This window comes from Struthio camelus, chromosome 3 (genome assembly GCF_040807025.1).
Source record: "Struthio camelus isolate bStrCam1 chromosome 3, bStrCam1.hap1, whole genome shotgun sequence".
NCBI lineage: Eukaryota > Metazoa > Chordata > Aves > Struthioniformes > Struthionidae > Struthio > Struthio camelus.
The window spans coordinates 141,077,227-141,101,110 of NC_090944.1; the positions used below are offsets into that span (position 1 = coordinate 141,077,227).

Here is a 23,884-nt window from a genome sequence, read left to right on the forward strand (position 1 = left end):
TTCTGTCTTCAGCCTCCAGCTCATTTTTACCCCGCTAAAAAAAAAAAAAAGGCGAAGCTGCAGTGGAAGGCAATCGCTAACTCTGTAGTGTGTTAAGTCTCGCAGGAAACATATGCTTCTATTAAATTGGAAACAGTTTCTAATACTGTCAGTTTGCTAAACGTAGCATGTTCTCTTGGAAGCGGCAGAGCAGTTTTAATGTTTTTGACTAACTGCACACACCAAACAGAGTAGGTCTGATAAAGCTCGAATGGGCTCCAATGAATACAGCTTAGAATGAATTACTGCCTCGTTAAGTAATTGTTTGGGGGAAAAAAAAAGGAGAACAGGTTTTCTAGATCACAGCCGTGTTATTAAGGGTGTTTATAATATCAGGAATTCTATCGGTGCAGCAGAATTTAATGCAAGTTTAAATCAGACTAGCGCTTGGTTAGCTTGTTAAACCATTAAAAACTACTGTGACAGACTTAAAAGGCGCACAAGACTACACGGGTTCTGCGCGTGGAAAGCTATCCGGGCGTATCTCAAACGCCCTGCAAAGCGGGAGGCGAGAGCGAAAGAGCTCCGAGCACAACTCACTCGACCAGACTACCAGTCTCAATACAAAGGAGGAGGCGTGAGAGAGCTGCATCGCATCCTGAGGATAGAAAACATTTATTCAAAATAAGTTTTATGCGCTTACAGGAAGGCGATCCTGTTTGCTGGGAAACGAGGAGGTTTGACTCGCCCGACGACAGTAATTTCTAGCTCAGAGCTCTCACACAGCCAAAACGTCAGTTCTCACACGCGCTGCTTCACGCGGAGCTTCCCAGTAGCGTCCCTCCAACAGCGGCCAAAAGGGTCCATCGGATGCAAACCTCAACCTGCCCTTTTTTGGCCTTGTCTATTGGTGGAAGTTTTAGGAAACGGCCATTCTACCATTGCTAATGCCACCCCGAGCCTTGGCAGGCCTGGTGCAGACCTGGCTGCTGCCCCCCGCGGCACCCGCTCCGAGACCGGCTGGCGTGACGGACTCCCCCTTCCTACAAACGGGAACCGCTGCACCAGCGTTCGCCCCGGGGGAGAGCTCTTCAGGTAGACGGCAAAGCCACCTTCCCCTCGGGTCACCTCTGCACAAAATCCTCTTTGGGCCCTTCCGCGGGATGGCCGTGCACACGCGCGACTCGAACTAGCGGCCGTGCCACCGGCCGGGAGCACCTCCTCGCCAGCAATCAGCTGTGCTAAGGCTCTGCACTTCAAGAGAGCTGCATCAAAGTTATTCCGAAATTCAGGTCTCCACGTGGCAGCGTTTAGGAGGCAGCCAGGCCTGCCAAGCGTGAATCAAATGATACTGCGCTGCGCGCACACGGTCGGGGCTGTTTCCGAGGAATTCTGCTGCCAGCACAGAGTAGTATCGATAGCGCCAGGACGAGGGGCTGCACTGCGCACCCGGGCAGCAGCGGTGGGGAACGAGAGCTGCAGGAAATAAAACCAGGCGCAGCACTAGGCCAGCTTCTCAGACTTTACTACACACTCAGCTGATTATTCAGTAGGATGTGCTTGTTTTCACCTGAAAAAAAAACCTGCCAGGGCTTCTATGCGAAAGTCTCCCTGGGCTTTAGGCAAGAAGCTCCCGCAGAGCACGGGAGCGGACCCGCGGCACGACGAGCTCCTCCGCGCAAGTCAGCGCGGAGCCGTGCCAGAGCCGGCGCGCGCAGCGCCGTGCTGCGAGAACCGGCACCGTAAGCTCCTCAAGCAGCAGGGCAGCAACAGTTAAGACGGCGGCGTGCAGCTCGAGGGCCTGATCCAGCGAGGAGCCGACCGTCTTCTATTTCTGACCGCTTCGGAGCCTGCAGGCAGCAGCACAGCAAAAGCACCGGCTAAGAAGAGGCACCTTACTTGTAAAGTAAATCCAAAACAATCCCAAAGAGCTGCTGCAGCCACCAGAAAGCGACACAGATGAACGAACCTGCCTGTGATCACACGAGGCTGCCAGTCAGACTCGGCGAGGGCCTGAGGCAACAGCAGCGCCGGCTACGCATCCCTTCTCCCCTGCAGCGACCCTCCAAATAACAGATTACGGCACTGTTGTCTTCTATTATACAAGACATCGCCACTGGCGCATGGTCTAGGCAATATATTTAGCACATATAGGCACTGAGCACAGTAGGCCTATCTGCACTGGATGCAATTCCTATAAAGGTTAAAGGGAGCTGCGTGTGCATCCAAGGGAGACTAGACCCCTTTGTGTACGATGAGAGCTAGTTTTTCTGCCGTATTTATAATTGCTTGCATAGAGTCCTTACTTTCAAACGCACCGTCGCGTCTTCTCCCCAAAGCTGCCTTGTTTTTCCCCTGTGTTGTAGACCCTTAACAAACACATGGGGAGGAAAAAGATACCCACGCTGCTGTGGGAAGAACTGAATGGTTTGCCAAAAAGTAGGTTATTGCACTGAAAACAGTGCTGAATAAATTATCACAGTCAAACTGAAAAGCAGCAAAGGGAGGGGGGGAGAGAAGAAAAAAAATTCTGAAATGTGTACTGGAAAATGCAAAATACATCCCAGCAATGACAAGTCATTTTAGTTTGTGGCCTGCAGGTTTTGTATGTTCACCAGTTTCTCACTACTGAAAGTTTTAAGAGGAAGAAGAAGAAGAAGAAAAAGATTATAACAGAAGGTGTTTCCTTGGCGTTTTTACAGCAGCTGCACTGAGAGTCCTTTTCAGCTTTTTTTTCCTTAAATAAGACAAACACAGCCCTGCAAATAAGTATATCCCGCAAAAAAAAAAAAAAACACCCGCCCCCAGCATATTTTGAAGAGGGTGGAAAAGCTGTTAGACATATCCCTACCGCCAATGAGGACAGAAAGAAAAGGTAGTTAAAGTTTGCCGAGCCAGTGTTAAGTGATGTTAGACAAGAAGGTAACTGCTGGTCTTTCAAGCCAACGTACTAAACCCTGCGCATTTGTTGAAACGCAGCCTGTGTTTTCCTGTTCCCCGAAGGAGCCTGATAAAGGGAACTTTGCCCAGCCTTGAACTATTCTCAACCTGTAACAGCTACAAGTTAGAGACTGAAGAGATTTAGTTTTTTGTAGCACCTGTTTGATTTCACAAGAAAAACTACTATACCAAAGCACTTCCCTTAAAAAAGGGGTCACCATTTGATCTGTGTAACTTTTACAAGTTGTAACTTGAATGCAAACGTTATCCAAGAAGTCATTTAAAGTCATAGGGGGGACTCTCTCTTTATAGCGCACTTTAACAACGTATGTATTAAATCCATATTCAGAAGCATGCTTAGTGCAGGTCAGTCAGCAGGAACGCTCTAAATCCGATCACAGCACATGCCTTTGGGAACTGGGGATGGAAAATACAGAAGGAGAAGAGAGCAGGAAACAGAAACTAACTGTGCTAAACTTCATTTTGTCTTTAGTCAGATGCAACCCGTTCACCTCACCCGAGATGTTACTGTACCAGTTTCCTCTGCAACTGCAGCATCCTGGGGAGAGGGAAAAAAAAAGGGGGGGGGGGGGAAGAAAAAACCTAACTTAGCGTGTATATTCCACCGACTGCTCAGAGAAGCTGAGCAGACAACACACAGCTTTAGGTTGTATTTTACCCACACACACAGATAACATCCCTTTTATTCATTCGTGCAATCAACAGTGTAGGTAGGGCAGGAAAGGGGCAGGGAGGGAGTTTGCTTCGAAGAGCCCGTTTCCCCAAACGGATGGGGTCGGAGGGTAAGAGAGACTGAGTGCTCGCTCACGGGAGAGTAACATAAGCAAGTCATCGTCCCCCCCGGGACAGCGAGCATTAAAGTAGCCCTGGTCAAAGTCCCTCCGCCTGCAGTATGGAACAACACAGGCCAAGTCGCTCTCCCCGGGCAGGGAGCAGGCAGGAACGGATGGGCAACAAATCCTGCTCCCAGGGAAGGCTGAAACAGAGCGGATTCTTTCTCACACGCGCACACACGCAGCGGAAAGAAAGCAAAATGTTACCACTATTCAGAAAGCACACTGCGGCTTGTGCATGAATGCCAGTCTCCTATCTTGATGAAACGTATATTTTTAAACTATGCAAATTACACGCACGCACGTGTACGCGCACCTATTAAATGCTTCTTCTACGGGCGAAAGACTGCCTGTAAAAACACAGCAAAAGCAAAGAGTTTAGGGAGACACCGGAAGACGGTGATGTATTTCTGAATTAGGTTCTAAAACTTGATTTTGCAGCTACCTGAAGTTCAGACAAAGCTGCCTCCAGGCATCTGAAACTCGTCAGACCTGCTGTAGCAGTTGTACAGTCTGCTTCAAATATGCCCTCCACGCTCCTCTCCACCTCCACCCCGACATATATCCGCATAGTTTACCTCTAGTCATGGGTGGTTCTTTCTATAGCGCAGTTCACTCAACCTTATTGCCTGCCTGGCACGCCAGGAGCTTTTCAGAGACTCACGTTACAGGCTACTATAAGAAAAAGTTTAGAAACTACTAAGAAAACACTCAATGGTTGTCACATTTCCAGTAAAGGCGAGCACGGAGAGAACAGCACAACCGTTCGGGGGATTGAAAACTCTGGAGCAAGAAGTCTTATTTGTTACAGATAATCCTAGCAAGGTTTAGGGCGAGCTTAGATCTTTCCGCCAACTCGGAGTTCCTTTGAAAAAGGAACTTCTTTCTTCTGCTACTTCCATACACTGCCCAGTTTTAAAAATAACACCAAACAGCCCACACTCGCACTTTTCTGTCTTGTACTCTTAATACACTAGAGTAGATTTTTTTGTTCTAACTTAACTGGAAGCAGAAGCTGTCAGAAGAAATCCAACGCATTTTACTGGTGCAAAAGCAAGGCAAACAGGCTTTGGCTCCTCATAATTACAGGGACCAGGGCACATGTCATTCAAAGCCACTTAAAACTCAATTCCAAAGCCATATGAATGAGGATCTCGCCTTTGAACCCACTATTCCTCAAAACACCGATCACGTTAAAGATTGGGAACGCCAGACGTCGTATGGCAACACCTTCGGTTGTACGTACCGAGCAGAGCCAGGCCCCGAAGCCGGCCCCTCGTTTGGGAGAGGGGACAAGAAAAGCACAGGCTGGCTTTCCGTTGCCTTCACGGCTCCCTCAATCCCAGGGCTCCTTTCGAGCTACCCTGCCCCTCGTGGCGACTTCAAGCTCTGTCTGAGCACCCCTTCGGGCGTACCCTGGGCTCCCCAAGCCCCTGGAGGGAGCCTGGCCCAGCTTTCCCTTGGCAATGCCCCCAGGACGGGCTCTCCCCGGCCCAGGAAGGCCCCTGGGGCAAGGGGAATCTCCCAGGTGCAGGTAGAGGCGGCGTTCACGGCTCCCGCTTGCCACCGCGCCGCCAAACGAAGCATGGGCCGCCCTGGCTAGGAATAACCCACCAAGTAACCACGGCCACCCAACTCCTATCCCGCACAAGGCCGTTACTACTGAACATCCACGCAGCCGTTCACACCTAGCACACGGACCCCGCTGCGACAAACGCAGGACGTAAGGGCCTGTTTCTTCCACAAAACCCTCTACTTTCTCCCAGCCATGCGTTTGCTTTGGATTTGGTTTCGCTCGACTTCCGAGGGCTCAGTCGCAAACAGGGATTTCTTTCCCCGCTTGCGTGAAACAGTCAGCACTGTTATTTTCTTTTGCGTGCGTGTTTGCACTAGTAACACTGAACAAACCCCCAAACCCGAAGCCTCTGCTACAGCAAACATACAAGTTGACCTTGCTTATAAAAGAATTAGAGACCTGACACGTTAAGGGTCTCCCTCTGTCTACAGAGGACAGGCACTTCTGCATGACAGTACCCAGTTTTTCTGACTGATGAAATTTAGAAATAAAATGAGTGGTAGAAGATATGCAATTGTCCCTCTAAAGAAAACGAGCACCTTTCCCGGACTGGCAAATTCCATTTTCTATAAACTATTAATTAGCACGAGATTCACCTGCACTAAAGAGCTGTGCTAACTGCCAACCTGCTTACATTTAAACTGGACCTTGCTCTCTCCTTTAGTACATTCATGATCTTTGGACTGGGTAACCAAAGGCTGCTGTTTCTGGCACCGGTGGATTTTTTTTCCCTCTGGGTGCTAAGGAAGTGTTGCAAGTAGAGCTGTCTCCTCTTGAGCCGCTTACACGTATAGAACCGACTTAAAAGAAGGCGCATCTCTGCCGCACAGACCTTATAAAAAGTAGACAAGCAGAAGACTACTTACACTTTCAAAGTAATGCGTTCTCCTTGCTTGACAGATCACACTAAGACGTTACATAAAAGCAAAAATAGTCACAAGTATTTTGGATCACCTGTCTAGCGTTAGCGCTCTTGGAGGTGAACTGTGCCAGGAGCGTTTTACATCACTGCGAAAAGAGTCAGAGTTCCTGAAAAAAAAAATAAATAAATAAAAATTCCCAATGAATTATTTATTTGAAAAATAAAAGCAGCTTGTGTAAATGATGGTAAAAAATACTTCAAACTAGATATTGCACAATATCTGTTGCACTTCACAGAGGTTTAAAAAAAAAAGAGGCTGATCTAGAATACTAAATTTGAGGTTTTCCCTGGTATTATTACATTGTCTCAAACTTCTTGACGCCTCTCAGGCGGATGGATTCAAGTCCTTGGATTATTTATGTCGTTACTTCCACCAAAACACTGAGAAACAGTGTTACTATTTCATCTTGCCCATAAAAAATAGCAAGTGTATAAAGGAACAAAATTACATTTCTTAATAACTCGGCACCTATAGACACATTTAACGCTGCCTGAGACTGCTTCATCCACAGACCAAACCCGAAGTACCTACGGCTAGCAAGTTTCTTTGTGTTTGTTTTTAAATCAGCTCCAGAGAGAAAGAACGCGGCCTGACACAAAAAATCAAAGCGGCCTGTTAACATGCACAAAGTACAGCCACATTCGTTAGGAGTCCAACCCAGTCCCGACAGAAAACGAGTGGGTGTTTTTTGCTACCAACTGAAACGCAAGCAGCGCCAGTCACGAAAGGAGGAAAACCTCCAGCTGTGAACGCTGGATGCTGCGACGCTTGCCCGGACGGTGGAAGCGTTCCCTAGCACACGCTCCCATATACCTGTCCGGCAGCACGAACTGCTAACCCGCCTCCCGTCTCTCACACCGCCACTAGCTCGTTACGTCAGATCAGATTCAAAAGACACCGTCTCGTTATGCAGAAACGTATGGCTTTTTACTTCAAGCAGAAAAGGCTACTTTAGCTTTACCCTGCCTAACCAACCGCTTACTTTCCAAAGCCACACGTGTATAAGCGGCAGCATCTTTTAAGAAAGATGCAGCTAACTCCTACAGCTTGCTTCACCACGTGAAAGCTTCCCATGCGCTTAGAGGGAAAGTGAGGTGCCTCTGCAAATTTTGTACCCTGCGAGAAGCCCGCAAGATCTACCTCCAAGAAAGGCACCTTCGTTTCGGATGTTTCACGCAGGTAAATCTCTGCGCGTCGGAAAGCAAGCTACAAACTGTCATTTCAACTCATGCAAACAGAAGGAAACTACTTCGTTTGCAACGTGCAGGCGTAAAGCTGATGTTAGGGGGCAGCCAAGCCCACTGTCACCATTGTTCGAGGAATAACGCGTTCGGCGGCGGCCAAGCGCAGCACCCACTGCCGGCAGCGAGAGCCGCGCTCTGCTGGTTTCACAGGCGCTAGGCGAGAAACGCCTGGACTCTTGTGATCCCCAGAGCTTTGGACTTGCCTGAACGCAGACGGCTCTCGACTCGCCGCGCTGGTAAAGGGGCTCCCAGCCCCCCCGAGACGGGGATGAAACGGGCAGGTGCGTCTTGTTTCACGCCAGCGAGCCACCCGAGGGTCCTGGGGGGCAGCACGCGCGCCCCCCCGTAGACGTGCAGCAGAAGTGTCCCCGGGTTCCCAGCGGCGCGCCGCAGAGCGACAGCAGGTAACCGCGCTCCGCTTTTAACGCTTACATGGAACCGCTCGTTCAAGATCACGAAACGCCGGCATGAGTAAAGCAGAAAACGCTCCGAATGAAGGGAGCGCGGCAAAAAGTTGTTGTTGTTGTTGTTTTTTTAAGTGTCTCCCCCCAGCACCCCCGAGGGAAGAGCTTCCCAATAAATATCAGTCAACGTATTTTTACAGCGTTTCCAAAACGTGTGCAACCCTGTTCACAAAACTCCCCCCCCGCCCCACCACAAAGCCTGCTCCCCCCCGCCGGCAGGGCTCTCGAGGAAGACCTAAGTGCACTATTGCTCGGGAACAAGCCACAGTAATCCCCTGCCCTGATGCCGCACTAACACCAGCCCTGGCAAGAGTCACCCTAGGGGGGCCGGGCAGGCTCCTGCGCAGCCATATGGCAGGCTTGTTCCGACGCAGCGAAAGTCCCCCCCGAAGCCCTTCAGTTTGCCTGGCTCTAAGGCACAAACTTGCGGGGCTGCTGCGAAGTCGCCCCCGTTGCTGGGAAAGCGGAGCACGAACACGCAAGGCTGCAGCCTCCCGGCTCAAAAAGGACTCCCCGACGCACGCTAACTTACTAGAGCAAAGACGGTTTCTTCAAGTCAGATGTAAACATGGCTCTTGCAAACGCTCCTGCCCGGCAGCGCCAGGGCAGGCACACGAGCCCGGGATAAAAGTACCTTCCAAGTGCGCGCACGCACCTGCCTCCCGCACCACTCGTGCCTGGGGCGAGGGGGGTTTAACAGCAACTCACCCGCTCATGCTGCTCTGCTCATCTCCCCGCGGCTCCCGCAGCCGCTGGAGGCGGGGATGCAGCCCCGGCGGATTAGGAGGCGGCGAGCAACGCAAGAGCCGCCCCCTCGGCTCGGCTCGGCTCGGCTCTGCCCCGGCCCGCGGGGGGGCGGGCGCGGCCGGCCCCGGGCAGCCCGCGAGGGCGGCGGGGCTGCGGCTGGCGCCGGGCGCTGCCCGCTGCCCGCTCCGCTCCGCTCCGCTCCGCGCGCGGCCCCGGCGCCCCACTCACCGCATGCGGCTCCACCTGAGCCCGGGCGCCGGCGGCCGCCAACTCTCGCCCTACAGCAGCTCCATATGTCGCTCCGTCGGCGCGCTGGGAGGGGCCGGGCGGGCGGGAGGGAGCAGCAGCAGCAGCAGCAGGAGGAGGAGGAGGAGGCAGGCGCGGGCGGCGTGAGGATTTAAGCCTCCGCTCTGCCCCGGCGGCTGCGATCACGCAGCATTATACAATGGAGGAGGAGGAGGAGGGGGGGGGGAGAGGCAGCGGCGCAGGGAGCAGCCCCGGCTCCCAGCACTTGCCGCCAGCGCTGACGACAGGGGCGGCTCCGGCGCGCTCCTCGCCCTCCGGCCCGCGTCAAAGCCCCGCCTCGGCCCCGGCCTTCCTCCCCCCGCTCCTCCTCCTCCTCCTCCTCCGGCGGCGGCGGCTGCCCGCGCTGCCCACGCGTGCCCGTGCGCGGGGGCCGCCGCCGCGACAAAGGCGGCTGCCAACGCGCCCTCCGCGCCGCCCGACCGCAAATATGACAAGTATCCGAGCTATCCGCCGCCTCTCCTCCCCTCTCCTCCCGCCGCGCCGGGGCGGCTGGGCGAGGGGCCGGCGCGCCGCCACGGCGGCAGCCTCACCTGGGAGCCTCGCTGCTCATTTGGGCTGTACAGCTACAACCGAGGCACGAAATTAGGCCAAACTGAAGCGCTCACAAACGCACCAGGGCTGGGGGGGGGGGGAAGGGGGAGAAGAGCGCTGAGCCAGGCGCTACCCGAAAAGAACATTATTACTTTTAAGTTCCCTAAATGATTGTGTTTCCAAACGGGCTGTGATGCCAGCCGGCGCTGTAAAGGGCGATTTGCGCACCTTGCGCTTTTGGCTGCAACCCCAGCAGCATCTCGGCTCATTGTGGCCTTTAATGTTCCACTAAACCAGCGGTACTTGGGGACAATAAAGCTTTAAGACCTATCATAAAGGCGATTATTAGTCATTAATATCACGACACGTTTAGGCATTATGCTCAAACTGGTCTGTAATGATTTGTGATCAATCAAGCTGACGGTCTTGTTGCAAATTAGGCTCCATTTTCAACTAGAATGACGAAAAAGAATGATACTTTCAGAGGAAAAATTACTTGCTACTGGAAATTGTATCCGTCTAAAATCTAAACTAAAAAAAAAAAACAATTAACATAGTGAGTCTGCCAAAGCAGAAGGAGATTAAGTGATGATTTTATGGGTTGTTTTTTTTTAATTATAATCGAAAAGGCCCCATACAATTGGAGTTTTAAACATCCAGAATGGTACTTCGGCTGCTACTCTGCTGCAGCCGTTAAAACGGGAGGAAAGCACAGCAGACCGAAAAGCGCTGGAGTCCAACTTCAGCGATGCTGTACATTCTGGAGGCCTCCTCATATCTTTCCCCGACTGCCCTTTCTATCAGACACTAATTTGAGGAAACCCAAACTCTGTGATCGTCTCCGACTGTGATACAAAGGTAGCCCTGGGCCGGATTTGCAGAGCAATTCATGAACCGTTTATTGAATTTTGATAAGTGACCTGTGAATCGATCGGGAAGTCGGCAAAAATTAAAAGTAGAATTTCCTCTGGCTGGATACTTTCCAGCAGATAGGGTACTGAAACTTGGTCCTTCTGCTCAGGGAAACAAGTCTCTTCTTGAAACTATAGTAATCATTAAAAAAAATCACTATATTAAAAAAAAAAAGGCTTAGTTTTCTTGAGGGCCTGAACGGAGCCGGTATCTGTCTGCCGGGCTTCAGCGTTCTCTAAAGCCATGCAGAATATTTTTACAACTGTTTTCATGCATGCCGTATCCACCTAATTTGGGGGCCACGTTCTGCTGTCTTTCACACCGGTACCAAAGTAGAACAACTCCAGTGCTTGCTCAGCATTCACCCCAGCATACTGAAGAGCAGAATAAAGCCTTCTACAGTTACACTGCTGTAAAACCTCACCAGTTTGCTCACCGTTTGAAACACGTATTTGCCCAGCATCTTTCAGACAAGGAAGCCACAATGCATGGAGCTAGCAAGTCTCTCAACAGCTGCTAAATTCCCTCCAGCACCCAGTGCATAATTCCTGTCATACAAAGAGGGAGAGCAAGTTCTGATAGGAACTGTATATATATTATTTTGGAGCAATTCCACTAGGCCAAATTCTTAGCTGCAAGGGTGGAAATATTTGTTTGCAGCGGGGTTACTCTGGATTTGTACCACAGCAGAATCTGGCCCCCTAGCAATTTTGCTGCGGATGCATCTGGCCTTGCAAGGCCTGCCTCCCGGAGCTCAAAGTCCACAGCAAGCTTACAGTCTCCGCGCTTGGGTGTGCGCACACGGTCGCTGAGGCTATAGGCATAATCACAAACACTTGCTAAACAAGCAGCTGGGCTTCATTCTCCTACCCAAGGCCCCAGTCTTCCCGTTTTATACTCCGCGCTAAAAGGCCTGAGCCTTTAATGTAGCAGTTTGGAACTGGCATCATGCTCCCGACTTTGTTAGGTTGCTCCAGTTCTACGCTAGCGTAAGAGAAAACTCACGCCCCTTCTGTTTCCTACTGTAACTCCCCTGGGCCTTTCTTGGCAGGAGTTTATAGTCACGCTGTAACTCAAATTGTTCCTTCTAACACAACTAGCGCAACCTGCATCCATACTCAGAAACGCTCTCAACCGAGCATAGGTCATGGTACAAATCAACATGAAGGGAGTTCCTTCCCACGCTTTAAACACAACAGAGGCTCCACCGTGCCAGCACGAGGCTACGCTGCACAAGGCAAATAATCCCACTGCTGACTGCTTCTCATCTCGCCTCGCGGGTGATTTAATGAGACCTTTTTGGCCAGGAAAGTCAGTGCTGCAGCTCCAAGAGCGATCTGGCCAGAAGTTGTCTACAAGGCCTGAACGCAGTTTGCCCAAACATGTTGGTTAAGCGGCGGAGGAATAGCCTGAAACTGAGCCCCATAAGGCTGCACAAGGAAGTGTGTCGGCAGAGGCTCCCAGAACCGGCAGGAACGGGGGAAACGGCTGTGCGCCTGCAAGGAGGAGTCACCCAAAACGTATCACATTTCAGATCGGTGCACGCAAGATCTTCCCAGGAGGCATTAGTGCAGATGCGACTGTGCAGCCCTAGCCTTCACGCAGGCCATAAAACAGCCCGTCTGCTAAAACGTGAAGATGATACACTAGAAGAGAAGGAACTGAACTGCGTTTTCCTCCAGGGGAATTGACCTGACGTAGGTCGCGTGCAGCCTTGCCCTGCTGTCATTGAGCAGAGACGGTCAAAGCTTGCCTTCGCCACACTCAAAAATGCTCCTGTAGTAAAAAAAAAAAAAATTAACAAAAAGAAGTCACAAAGAATAGAAATTTGGGGGGAGGGAGGGGGGAATACAGAGGACTTCTGGGAGCAGTTCCTTAGAAATATTACAGACTGTCAGGTAATCTCTGGATATCAACATGTGTGCTAATTAGGAAACAACAGCAACCTTCAGCCTGCTGGAATGTCGGCATCTTTCGCTCCTTTTCTAAAAGAAGCAGTGAAATGCTTCCTCTGCTTCTAATTGCATCCTCAGCCTTTTTCCTTTTAATTGCAGTACACATTAATACAGTGAGATTTCACCAGGTAATTGTAAGAACAAAACATCTTCATTTTCTCTCCGAATGTTTTTGCTTTAGTGCATGCAGCAGCTGACAGACGAGCAGCTAATGCTGCCTACAGAGGTGGCAACTTTTTGCAGATAGAAACCCCGTCAGCCCAGATAACCCGGGAGAAGCTAAACTAAGGGCCTGCCTATAGCCAGGGAGAGCAGTTCTGCCGGAGCAGTGGTCCCCACCGAGCAATGCAGGTCTCACTAGTGAGATGTGAAGAAGGTACATGAGTAAACGCCGCTGGACCTGGGGCCGTCTCCGTTTCGGGCCAGTTCGGGCACCTGTACTTGCCTTCTGGCGTGGAGCAGTGAGCAGGGCAACAGCAGCAGCCCAGGAACGGCGAGGAGCAAGGCTCAAGAGCAGCCCCTAGACCCGCCAGGGCCAGCAGGCAGCAGATGCCGGGAAGCACAAAGCGCTACCCATTTTCTCAAGCGAGATCTGATCATAAATGAATAAAAAGCCTCCAAAAAAACTGGGGTGATGGATTAGTGCAGTGTGCACCTGTCCATAGGCGGGGAAGCTGCACCTGTGGAAGCTGGGCTGCTTTGCTTTAGATTTCTATTGGCTTTTGGGTTTTTTTTTCCTGGTGCAACTATTCCACTGTAGTGAGGCTGGCACACGTGTCCCAAGGCACAGAAGCATCAGTTAAATCAGAAGGAAGGAACATTCCCCCTTCCCACGCCAATTTTAGCCTTTTTTTTTTAATTTAAGCTTTCTGCTTTAGTTCACATTTTTCGCCTTTAATGTTTTTGTGGCAGTAGGAGAAACAGCATTCCCTAGAACGCATAATATGCTTAATTATCATTCTCCGTTAGTTCTCTAGGAAAAAAAAAAAACTACAAGAGAAATCAGTTTAATTAATGAGTATGACCAAATGCAGCCTTAGTTCTAATGCAGTATCATATATTATATGTCCAACTGGGCAGTTGATCTTCCTTGGGTAAAATGAACAGAGACGCAAAAAGCGTGGAGCTTGTGAATCAATATTCTAAGTGCAACTAACCTCGTTTGTATACTTATTCTAAGCATTTCTGCAGATTTTGATGCCAAGGTCTGCTCCCAAATACTGCTTTTGGCTTCAGTAATGCAGGATCAGGCCCATAAAATCTAGGAATAGAAAGGTGTTTCTTGACAGTACCAAGATTTGTGCCATACGGTAAATTCATGAAATAATTCAAAAAAAAAAAAAAACACCCCTCACTCAAAACCTCCAAGATAGCACTCAACTAGTCATACCTGGTACAGCTTCCCAGAGCGTGTCAAGGACAAAGGTGGCAAGGTTTCATCTGAAAATGAGACTTGGTGATTTAGGTGCTTTTCAAAAGTGCTACTCTTCACATATTGAATTATTAAGGAAATAATTTGGAACAGGATTATCAGGAAAGAAAAAAAAAAAGCAATATGCATTAGCTGGCTTAGTCAGAGGAGGTTTTGCTGCATTCCTCCTTCACGGGGATGACTCCCTCCCTCCGTAATTCCCTGTGCACTCCCAGGCCTCCGGAGACTGCTAGCGCCCGCCATCCTCGCTCAAACCGAAACACTCTCTCCTCCGACAGACGGTCTCGCCGCCTGCCCTTACTATTTCCCCTCACATCCTTCTGCCTTTTCATAAACCCCCCTTTTCTTTCCCGAATCCCCTTCAGGCCGTCTCACCTGCAAGACGTGCTTCATTTCTGACCCAGGCCAGACTGTTCACACCAAAGCGGTCTGTACGGCACACTCGCTCCTAAAGCAGTCTCAGCTGCCCGCTCTAAAGGCTCCCCTGCTTCTCAAGATACAGCAAATTGCACTTGTCATTGAGCTAAGTTTTTAAGCAATTTTGGGCTGTGAAATGATGCATTTGCTTTACTTTCCCTGTTAGGGCTCATTCTGTGGCCTCTGTCAAAAGCACGAGTCATTCTTTTCCAGAACACTTGGTTACTCTTTCAAGAGAGGCGACGCTGATGTTCATCTAATGCTGGGGGCAGTGTATGAAGAGAAAAAAATCTGCAGGTAAACCTGAAGGCTCTGTTTTACAGCCGAGGAGGGAACACTTTTAATAAAGAAAAAAACACAGAAAGGGTAGGGGGAAAAACACACAGAGAGTGGCCAGTCTTCAGGCCTAATTAACCACTGCTGTAAACAGATGTCACTGCAATCAAGCCAGAAGACTTAGACCACCCACTAGCCCTGCGTACAAACCCAACACGATCCTGAAAATCTTAGCAATATGGGGCTGTCAAACACGAGAGCCGCACGCTCGCTTTGGTACAGAGGTCATCGTCATCTCCTGTACGCCCATGGACTACCTGCTCCCAGCTCACCAAAGCAGAGCGGCTCTAGTAATCCAGTTTATCACAGGCGCTGCTCATATCGCAGCCCTTTACGGAAACGGAGCTACTCCAGCGGACCTCTAAATGGAGCCATACATTTCTGGAGCGTAGATGCACCCTGCACTGTTCCTAAGTGCATTTGAAACCTGGAAGGGGCCTGTCTACACTGGCATCGTCGTATGCTTAGCCCTGCTCAAGCCTGCTGAAATGCTGAAAGCTTCCTAGATCCAACGGGGCCACCAGCAGGATTTGACTAGCGGTTTATAGAGGTGGACGCTCCTGCTCAGATTTGTCACGTTAGAGAGCTGTACAACAGTATCACCGCGTTTGAGGCTGGGATGGCACAACTAAAACGATGTTGTGGCTACGGTGCTGAGTGGGATGTTATGCAGCACTTAAAAATGTTATGGAGTACTTAAAGCCGTGTTACTGGAGTCCAGTATGTTCATGCTCAGCTGCATTACCAGGAAAAATATATTTCAGCTCTCATGTACAGGAAAACATGAGATTTTACATCAACACCCAGATGAATGCACCCATCTCTAGGTGCTTCTGCTGACAGGAATACCACCTGTATAGCATATTAAGCTTTCACAACGTTTTTGGGGCTTGTTTAAACAAGCATTTTGTTTAAGACTAGATTCCGCAACTCCTTCAGGCCACTAGATTCAAGCAATGCTTACAAAGTGCGATATGGCATTTTATTAATAGTCCAAATTTGCAATGATAAATCCTTCCTCCAATTGCCACAAGTGCAAAATTTCTTACTGCCCATGTTATTCTGTACCCCTTTTGGACACAGTTTTCTGAGGGTCTAATTTTAAGTAAACACTGAGTGACCTACACAACTTCTCCTTTAAAAAAAAAAAAAAAAAAAACAGAAGTTGAATCTGCAGGACCAAATTTAGAAGAGAAAAAAAAGTAGCTGGCAAAAAAACTAGCACAAGAACATCAAATGTAGCATAAACTCCCACTGCCATTCTGTTCCACTACAAATAAATGAAGACCATATAGAACTGAACTCTCATTGAGTCAGCGCAGTGAATGTAAAAGTCTTTCAATTTTAACCCTTACAAAAATGTGCAATTTCTTAAATTATGTGCAAAGGAGAGATTAAAAAAGAGTGAATGAGTACATCAGATGCTCTTACTGACTGTGCCTGTGGTAATGATTCATTTTCCCTCTCTGCATTCCCTTACTAGCACAGCTAAGAGTCAGCAAAAGCCCATACTGTACATGCGGGTAAAGAGACCATGGGTGAAGTATGCATTTCGCAGCTCTACCTAAAACCAGCCCTGTAACAGTCAGAAATACATTCTAGCTTACAAAAGAAAAAGGGAACTGTACCAATTAATTTAGGTTTGCCTCTAACCTTTTTCATGCTCTCACTTTTAAAGGCACCTCTTCATTTTTAAGTCACCATTAGCCAAAGGCTGAAACAGTTTTCCCCCTAAGTAGTATTCCAAAGCAGAGATGAAACTCTAAAGCACTGCAAACCCACCCAGTATTTTGGATCTACCACCAGGACAGAGTGAGGTGGCTGCCCTGTCTGGTCACCCCCGTCTCTCTCCTACCACAGCGCAGGACAGGATTTGCAGGAAGGAGAGGTGCCACGTTGCGAGCAGGGTGGTGTGGAGAAAGCAGATGTTGCGTGCGGCATGCTGCTCCTGAGCCTGGTGGCTCTCGGAGGCAGGCACAAGCAGCTCTCTCAAATAGTAGTAAAGCTCCCTTTTTCATACTTTAGCTGTGGGGGGGAGACTAGATGGGATGCAGAGAGGGAAAGGCCAAGGGCAAGGAGTAGACTCAACAAATGAGGGGGAAGAGCTGCATCCCCATTGGCAGCGCTGCTGCCCGGTTTGGTGAGTTCTCCAGTTTCACCTCTGGATAGCAGCTGGAGAAGAAAATACCATGAGGTAAATCACATAAGCTGTCCCTTGTTTTTCTCCCAGCCATGGTACTTTCCCATCACAAAGGGATCATCAGAAGGCTCCTAAACCCCTCTCTTACGCTGACATCCACCTGCCTGCAGAGATGCGTCTTCACAAGCCAGCTCTTAGCAGTTTTACTTGAAGAAGGAAAGATGCGTATGGCTGTGATGGCTCAAGACAGGTTGTTCCACAACCTGTCCACAAGAGTGGCCAGCAACCTGGTACTTCACACAAAGGCCCTGGCATATTTGTAATAGCTGAGCAGAAATAGCCACCTTCTGGGAGAGACTCCCAGCCAGGGGCTGGCCAAGGCAATGAGGCATCATTGCCCCTGTCCTAGCTCACGCCCCAGTGGATTTTCTAATCATCCACACCCAGGGGACATTGCTCATGTGATTCCTGCTAAGCCAAAAAGTCAGAACAAACCCCAGATACTGTCTTTGTATGCCTACACCTAAAATCCGGTGGTGTTAATCTTCCTGCTAAACCTTTTTTTCTATCCTCTCTTCTGCTAGCTTTCCTTAACTGAATGTTCAGTCCAGGCCATAAGGGCAACAGTAGAAGTTAAGCAGACGTCAGGTGATGATAATTCGACTCTGCGCGCACACATGCACACACACACACACACACACACACACACACACACACACACACACACAGATGCTATTGCCATGCAAGGCAGTAGCCAGAAACCTCTTTTTGCTGGCACCGTTCTCCAGAGGAAACTTGCAGCTAAGAAAGTGCAAGTGCTGCTCTCCTACTCTAGCAGTGCGGTTCGTAGAAAAAGCTGCCCCCAAGAACGCCAACACATTGCTGTTACCAGCGACAGCCGGGGCCCCGCATTTGTTTTGGTTCGTTTTGGTTTTAAAACCAGAACAACGTAAAACTAACCACGTCTGTTAGGAAAACATTGCCTTTCCTGAGATGTTCAGGTGAAAGACCTCAGACTCCCAAGATACTTCTGCTAGCCGTCACAGCTGATGTGGGCAAAACAATGGGGAGAAAATGCCTTTTTTTTTTTTTTTAATTTAGCAAAGATTGACCTTGAATAAATGGAAGCAGGGAGATCTTGAAATAAGCCTTAACAAGTTTTAATCACACTTTTTCTTCTTGCGAGCTAGCCGTCATTCAGTAGCTAGGTGGTTCTAAATAAAGAACTCTAGTCAACAACAGGAAATAACTCCCACAGAAAAAAAAAAAAAAGGGCAGAATACAAACTCTCAGCAACTCTTGTACATAGCTCACAACGGCCTTTTGTTCCATGCACGTTAAGTCTAAAATCTTTACTTTTCAGAACATGTTCTTGCTCTTTCTAAGTAATTAAACGTTTTCTTGCTGGAAGTGTGGCTCCCTTGCCTGCCTTTCTCCCAAAATAGTCACGCCAAAGAATGAGAAAATCAGAAGCTATTCCCATGTCATTTAATAACCAGACACATTCTAGGAGTGCCACATGGTGACCAGGGGTTTCAAATTTTACTTTGGGGGGGGGGGGGGTCTTGCACTGTTGCATGCTCAGCTTGAGATAGCTTCTAGGCTTCTTAACGTTCAGAAACCACTTAACGTTCAGCAAGTACAGAGCACCTGGTCTGCGGGGAGGGGGATAAAGGAGAAACCACACATCTCTAGGCACTTTTTTTGTTTTAAACTCAGGCTACTATCTAGAATCGTCTGCTTTTAAATTATACAAGATGTTACGGGCCAATGCCTGCAAATACTACCTACAGAGACGTCTCCTTCTTCTCACAGCCTTCCTAAATGCAGCAGAACAGCCTGGCACGGGGATCTGAACCTTCGGTAAGACAAACGCTGCAGCCAACAATGCACAGGAAGCACAGACTGCACTTTCCGAAGGAAACGTTTTCAGCTGTGACACCAGGATTTCTGAAGTTTCTACAATTCAGATTAACCTGCCGGGGCTGATGGGCTACTCCTGCTTTGCTGCACAGGTTGAACGGATGGGAACAAGCACTTCCCCACTGCTGCCATTCTGCCACCCTCCTTCTCCACCCAGCCTGCAGCTCATCCTCTTGGTAGGAAAACAGCAAAAGTGCCTGGCTACGTGGGAGAGCTGAGCTGTTAGCAGAGCTGGTTGGAGCTGAATGTGCTCAAGCCTTTTCAGGCAGGAGAGAGCGAGAAGAGGCTACGCCTTGTTCTCCTCAAGACAAGGTGCTTTGACACGCTCTAGGAAGAAATCGTTTCTAGTACGGATTCAAGCAGAAGGGTGACGAGGATAAAAGGCTTTAGGAGGTACTGGAAAGCAGGCTGGGAACAAAAGGAGCAAGGACCAGCCTGGAAGAGAACATAAACCTACAATTAACAAGCAAGAAACTTAGACATACCAACTCTGGATGGATGAGAAACTACAGGAATATTAGAAGGAGGAGGTGGAAAAAAAACCCCAAACACAACAAGAGTTTGTTCTGGTTAAACTTCAGGCTGTGAAATACAGTCTAAAGCTGCTTTCACAGGAGTCTGTCTAGCCTACACTGCCCACAATACCTACACAAATAGCCCTATATTCTCGTAACAGGGCATTCAGGAAAACAAGCTTTAGCAATCTGTACTTTTTTTTTTTTCATTCCTTCAAGTTTTCATTTGTGGTCTGGTGCTGTCAACAACCTAGTTCTTCCATTAGCTGTCATTTGGGAACACATCTCAATCCTATCATAGCTTCTGGTTTAGGCTGAACATAGATGATCTCAGACTTCAAGAAAGGCGATGAAGCCCACTCTGCCCGATGGAAACAGCCTACAGTTCCTCCTAGAAAGGTGGGATCGTCCCCTCGGTGGAGGAGTGCAACTCCAGAAGAAGCACGTTGCAGACTCAGACCATGTTCCACCATCCTATTTGCACTCTGCAGACACACCGTAGTTTACAAGAAACAGGAGGAGACTCTTCCTATAGCTTCTTTAGGAATATTTCTAGAATTTGTGACAAATGCTTTCCGGAGCAAGAACATGTAGGTACCAGATTTTAGAGGTCAGCAGATTCCAGCATCTTTCTGTCCAACACCTGACATGATTCAATCACCTTACAACCTACCTCTGAAGCCAATTTCCATTTAAAAATAAGCCCTGTACAAATTATACAGCTGCAAGAATCGAGGTTTCAGATCCAGACTGGATTTTTGCAACTGGAATACGTGAACTAACTTTGCGGGCACGTGGGTGCGCATGTGCATTTGTGTCACCAGAAGTTTACAGGAAGACCAAATCAAATTTGCTTCGTAATGCAAAATGAACATGCAGACTGAAGCAACTCCACATTCAAGTGTAGCCCAGAATAAGTCTTCATGGTTGTATTACAAAGTCAGCAAAAGTAGGTTCAAACCTGAACCTGCCATTATAGCCTTTTCTGATTTCAGAAAGACTTAGATGACACTGCTGATCGGTCCAGACTCCTCCTGAACTTTCAGAAAGGAAGAAAAATCAACAGGGCAAAGTACCAAACAGAAGGTGCCCCACCGTTTCCCAGGTCTCACCCGTTAGGTGAAATACTACAACTATTTCAGTGGAACCAGCACGCTTTAAAAGATGTAGTCTCTCTCGCTCTTTCTCTCTCACTCAATGATATTTCTGCCCACATGCACTGACACATACAGTGTCTAACAAGGCTGTGATTCATTTTCAGTTCTAGTCATGCTCACAAGTGATGTAGCACACTCGCTGTGCCTTCAGGATCTGCGTAATTTAGCTTCATTTTCTCTGCCCCCACCCTGCATTAAGTGAAGTTCCAACAAAGCCAAGTCATCTCCCACCAACTCACCCTCCCACCTGCTTGAGGGATGTGTACAGCAGGAATCTGAATAATAATAATAATAATAATAATAATAATAATAATAATAATAATAATATCAAAAGAAAAAAAAAAAGAAGGGGATGGGAGATACCATGAGTTGTTAGAAAGCTTTCTAACATCTGCAGGGCGTGAATAACAATAATAATGGGATGTATAGTACAGGATCACTGAAGAGGCTGCATCAATCCTGAATCACCTCACCTAACGCATTAAAACAGTAATGTCTTCCATCATGAATATCATGCATGTTCACACTGCAAAATAAAACTGACCCATTAAATCGTATGATTTATAAAGGCAAACACTTCATCAGCCTCTCCCACAATAACCCTGTAGTCACCATTCACTTGTCCTGTTGCTGTGACTTTGACCAAGTACAAATGCCAGCGAAGGCCTTTATCATGTCGCAGCTATAAACCTCTTGCCTCCAGTGGCTACTATCCATCACGAGTTACACGTGGTGGTTTTGCGATACAAATTACAAGCTGCTTCTGAGCTAAACTCCATGTATTTGAGGCACGAGGCCAAGCTTGAACAAAGTGAAAGACAGGCTTTTTATTTGATAAATCTCATTATCTCACTGGCATTCAAAATACATCTCAGATGCAGAAATGCATTACAAAGTAGCTCTACAGTTACTCAGAGGAGCCAAGATGCTTTAATGTGCAAGTTAAAAAGCGTTTACACCCCCATCACACTAACTTTTCTAACTCTCTCCCCCCCACCCTCAACCTGGAACTATGTTTTGATGGAAGAGAAATCTTGATTTTCGAAAGAAAGAAAAACAAGTCAACTGTATTTCTTTAGCAAAAGTCCCCAGACAAAAATGAGTCACTGCAGACTCCTTGAAGCAGATCTTGGTGATCTGCATGACTTCTTTAATCCCTAAGCAATGACACCAGGAAGGAAGAACAGCAGCAAAAACTAGAAGGTGCTTCATCATTAGACATGTAATTACTGATAGGGCCACCATCACCACATGGGAAAAGAGCTACAGCAAACTAAGAGGACACATAAGGCCCTTCTCCATTTACATGAAATACGTGGGCGAGGCTCCTCGCCAAATCAGAGAAACCTGCCAGCTACGCAGACTCTCGCGTTGCTGACCCCCATCCATGATCAACACCAGCAAGCCAGGGCAGAGATTAAATTCCCTGCCTGCTGTAGGGGCCCATCTCCTGCTCCTCACTCACTAGAGGGTCACTCCGTTTGGCCTCGCTGCTCACCAGCTTGCTTACTCGCATGACCCGGGCTCTAGCACACTTACCCATGCCTGCAAAGGCAGAGCCCAAGAGGACACCTGAATTCTGGGCCACTCCAGGCCTGTTCAAACCTGATGGTTGGAGGAGCTGGAGTTCCCCCACCAGCCTTCGCACCAACCCTCTCTTTTCTGTCAGGACAAGATAGCCTGGGCTGGTCAGGAACTTAAGAAATACATTGAAATTTCCTTGTGTTTCTTTTGTTCTCCTCCTCAGAAGCTCTCAATTCTATCCAAAGAAATGGAGGAGTGACCACAGCCAGGAGGGGGCTGAGGGGGCTGATGTATATCTGATGGTATACATCAGATGTATACCATATATGACTGGGAAGGAACCGGACCATCCTGTGGGACTGTCTGATGCGATGAAGGGCTCTGGGAACTCTGAAACATTAGGAGGAGGGCAGTTCCTAGGCGGGATACTCCTTGGAAGTAACAGAATAGGCAAGGAAAGCAGCGGGCTCTCACTTCAGTGGACAGACCGCTACAGCCTCATTTTGCAAATCGAAGAAATGAAGCACAGGGAAACTACTGGACGGCTAGTAGAAGCTTATTGTGGAAATGAAAATCAAACTCGTGTGTTTTGATTTCCAGAGGATTCAAGTTCAGCTTTCTTCATCCACAAAGTCACACTGTAAACGTCCTCAGGGCAGGGCCTGTACCTCTCATTTGCTTTATGTCTGTGGCTTTCAATCTTTCCTGGTTTGCAGATCCCTTCACGCTTTCCAATAGGGATGTACGTTTAAACTTGCTGACAACAGGCTTACTCTCTCTAGCTTTTCTGCACATCTTACACGTAGTCTACGGATCTTAGTGAGCTGAAAACCGTGGTCTCTTCTCTGTGGCCCTTGCTGCAAATTCCCACGCGTCCCTCACTTCCTGCTCATTACTACACTCCTTAGGAGGCGTAGCAAAGTAGCCCTATCTCAGTCCAGTTGCCCTAATTCAAGACAAAAGCGCAGAGCCTCCCCGTCATTTCAGCATTTCCCATCTCAAGGTATGGGAGCTGCTGATCTCCCACATGAAAATGCATTACGCTGTCAGCCCAGCGTAAGGGCTGTTATTTAATTTACTTGAGGAGGTAAGTGAAAGCCCCTTCATGCAAATGCTTACAATGTGATCTGGAAAACAGCAGGTGTAATTAGATAAAATGGCAGCAAAGCCCACCAGGGAAATAATGTTAATTCATGAGGATTTTCCTCTCCACCTCCCTCTCAGCAAGATTTGAAACCAAGGGCGGGGAGGAAATCAGAATGCACCTCCATGATATATCTCTTGGTGAAGTAGAAAAACGGGAGAGCAACCAGAGGGGTCATCTAAAAGATGCCTCAGTGTGGCATCCTGATGGCAGGACTGGCGATTCCTGCTGCTACGCGATGAAGCACTGGAAGCAAAAAATTGCTCCGTCACTGTCATGAGTTATTCCCAATAGAGATATAATGTGCCAAACTAAACCCCTAAACTTCACACCATCTCCTGACCACAGCCTAACCAGGCCACGTGGAAGATTACTCACATGATAAAGCCATCACTGCAATCCTCTCCCCCTAATAATAACAATAGTAATAGCAATAATAGAACAGTACCATTTTGCAAGTCTGCAGAGCAGGTCCGGTGTTTCAAACCCATCCACAAACTCTTTCCCTCAAAAACGTCCAGCACAGGTGTTGGACCAGACTTTGTCGTGGCACCGTTGCTAAAGCAAGCGGGCTAGAGCACGGCACGCTCAGCACACGGGTGCAGGTCAGCGCTACGAGCGGCTGCGCAGCTCTCGCAGCGGCCTCGGGAAGGCCGTAGCTCTGCGTCTCAGCTTCAGCTGGCTGGACGAAGCCGGCCAGGAAAGTCCCCTCCTGACAGCTGACCTGCCACTACCAGAGCGGATTCTAGTTAGCCAACGCACTCGCAGCTATTAGGAAGGGGAGACGTTTTTTGTTATTGAGTAATTACTCTTCACGAAATGGCTTACATCCCTACTTGATTAGGTCACAACCCACTGTGAACAA

The 23,884-nt window shown here is 48.6% G+C and overlaps 1 protein-coding gene across 32 annotated transcripts in view; it reads right to left on the bottom strand.

Moving 5' to 3' along the window:
• Positions 1–23,884, bottom strand: part of SERTAD2 (SERTA domain containing 2) — an 83,852-nt gene that overhangs the window by 13,068 nt on the left and 46,900 nt on the right. For 4 of the 32 annotated variants that reach the window (XM_068940682.1, XM_068940669.1, XM_068940665.1 and 1 more), the window contains exon 1: positions 8,956–9,216. The exons of 6 other annotated variants lie outside the window; for them this stretch is intronic. Coding sequence is in view for 4 of the 26 variants with exons in the window: in XM_068940653.1 (XP_068796754.1) it covers positions 6,304–6,378; positions 8,689–8,696 (83 nt within the window). In the remaining 22 variants the exon portion in view is untranslated. Of the gene's footprint in view, positions 1–6,215; positions 6,379–8,512; positions 8,595–8,688; positions 8,781–8,955; positions 9,313–9,730; positions 12,253–13,295; positions 13,693–13,821; positions 13,872–23,884 lie in introns of those variants that run through there. 22 more of the 32 variants (XM_068940684.1, XM_068940662.1, XM_068940677.1 and 19 more) reach the window with 19 other exon arrangements.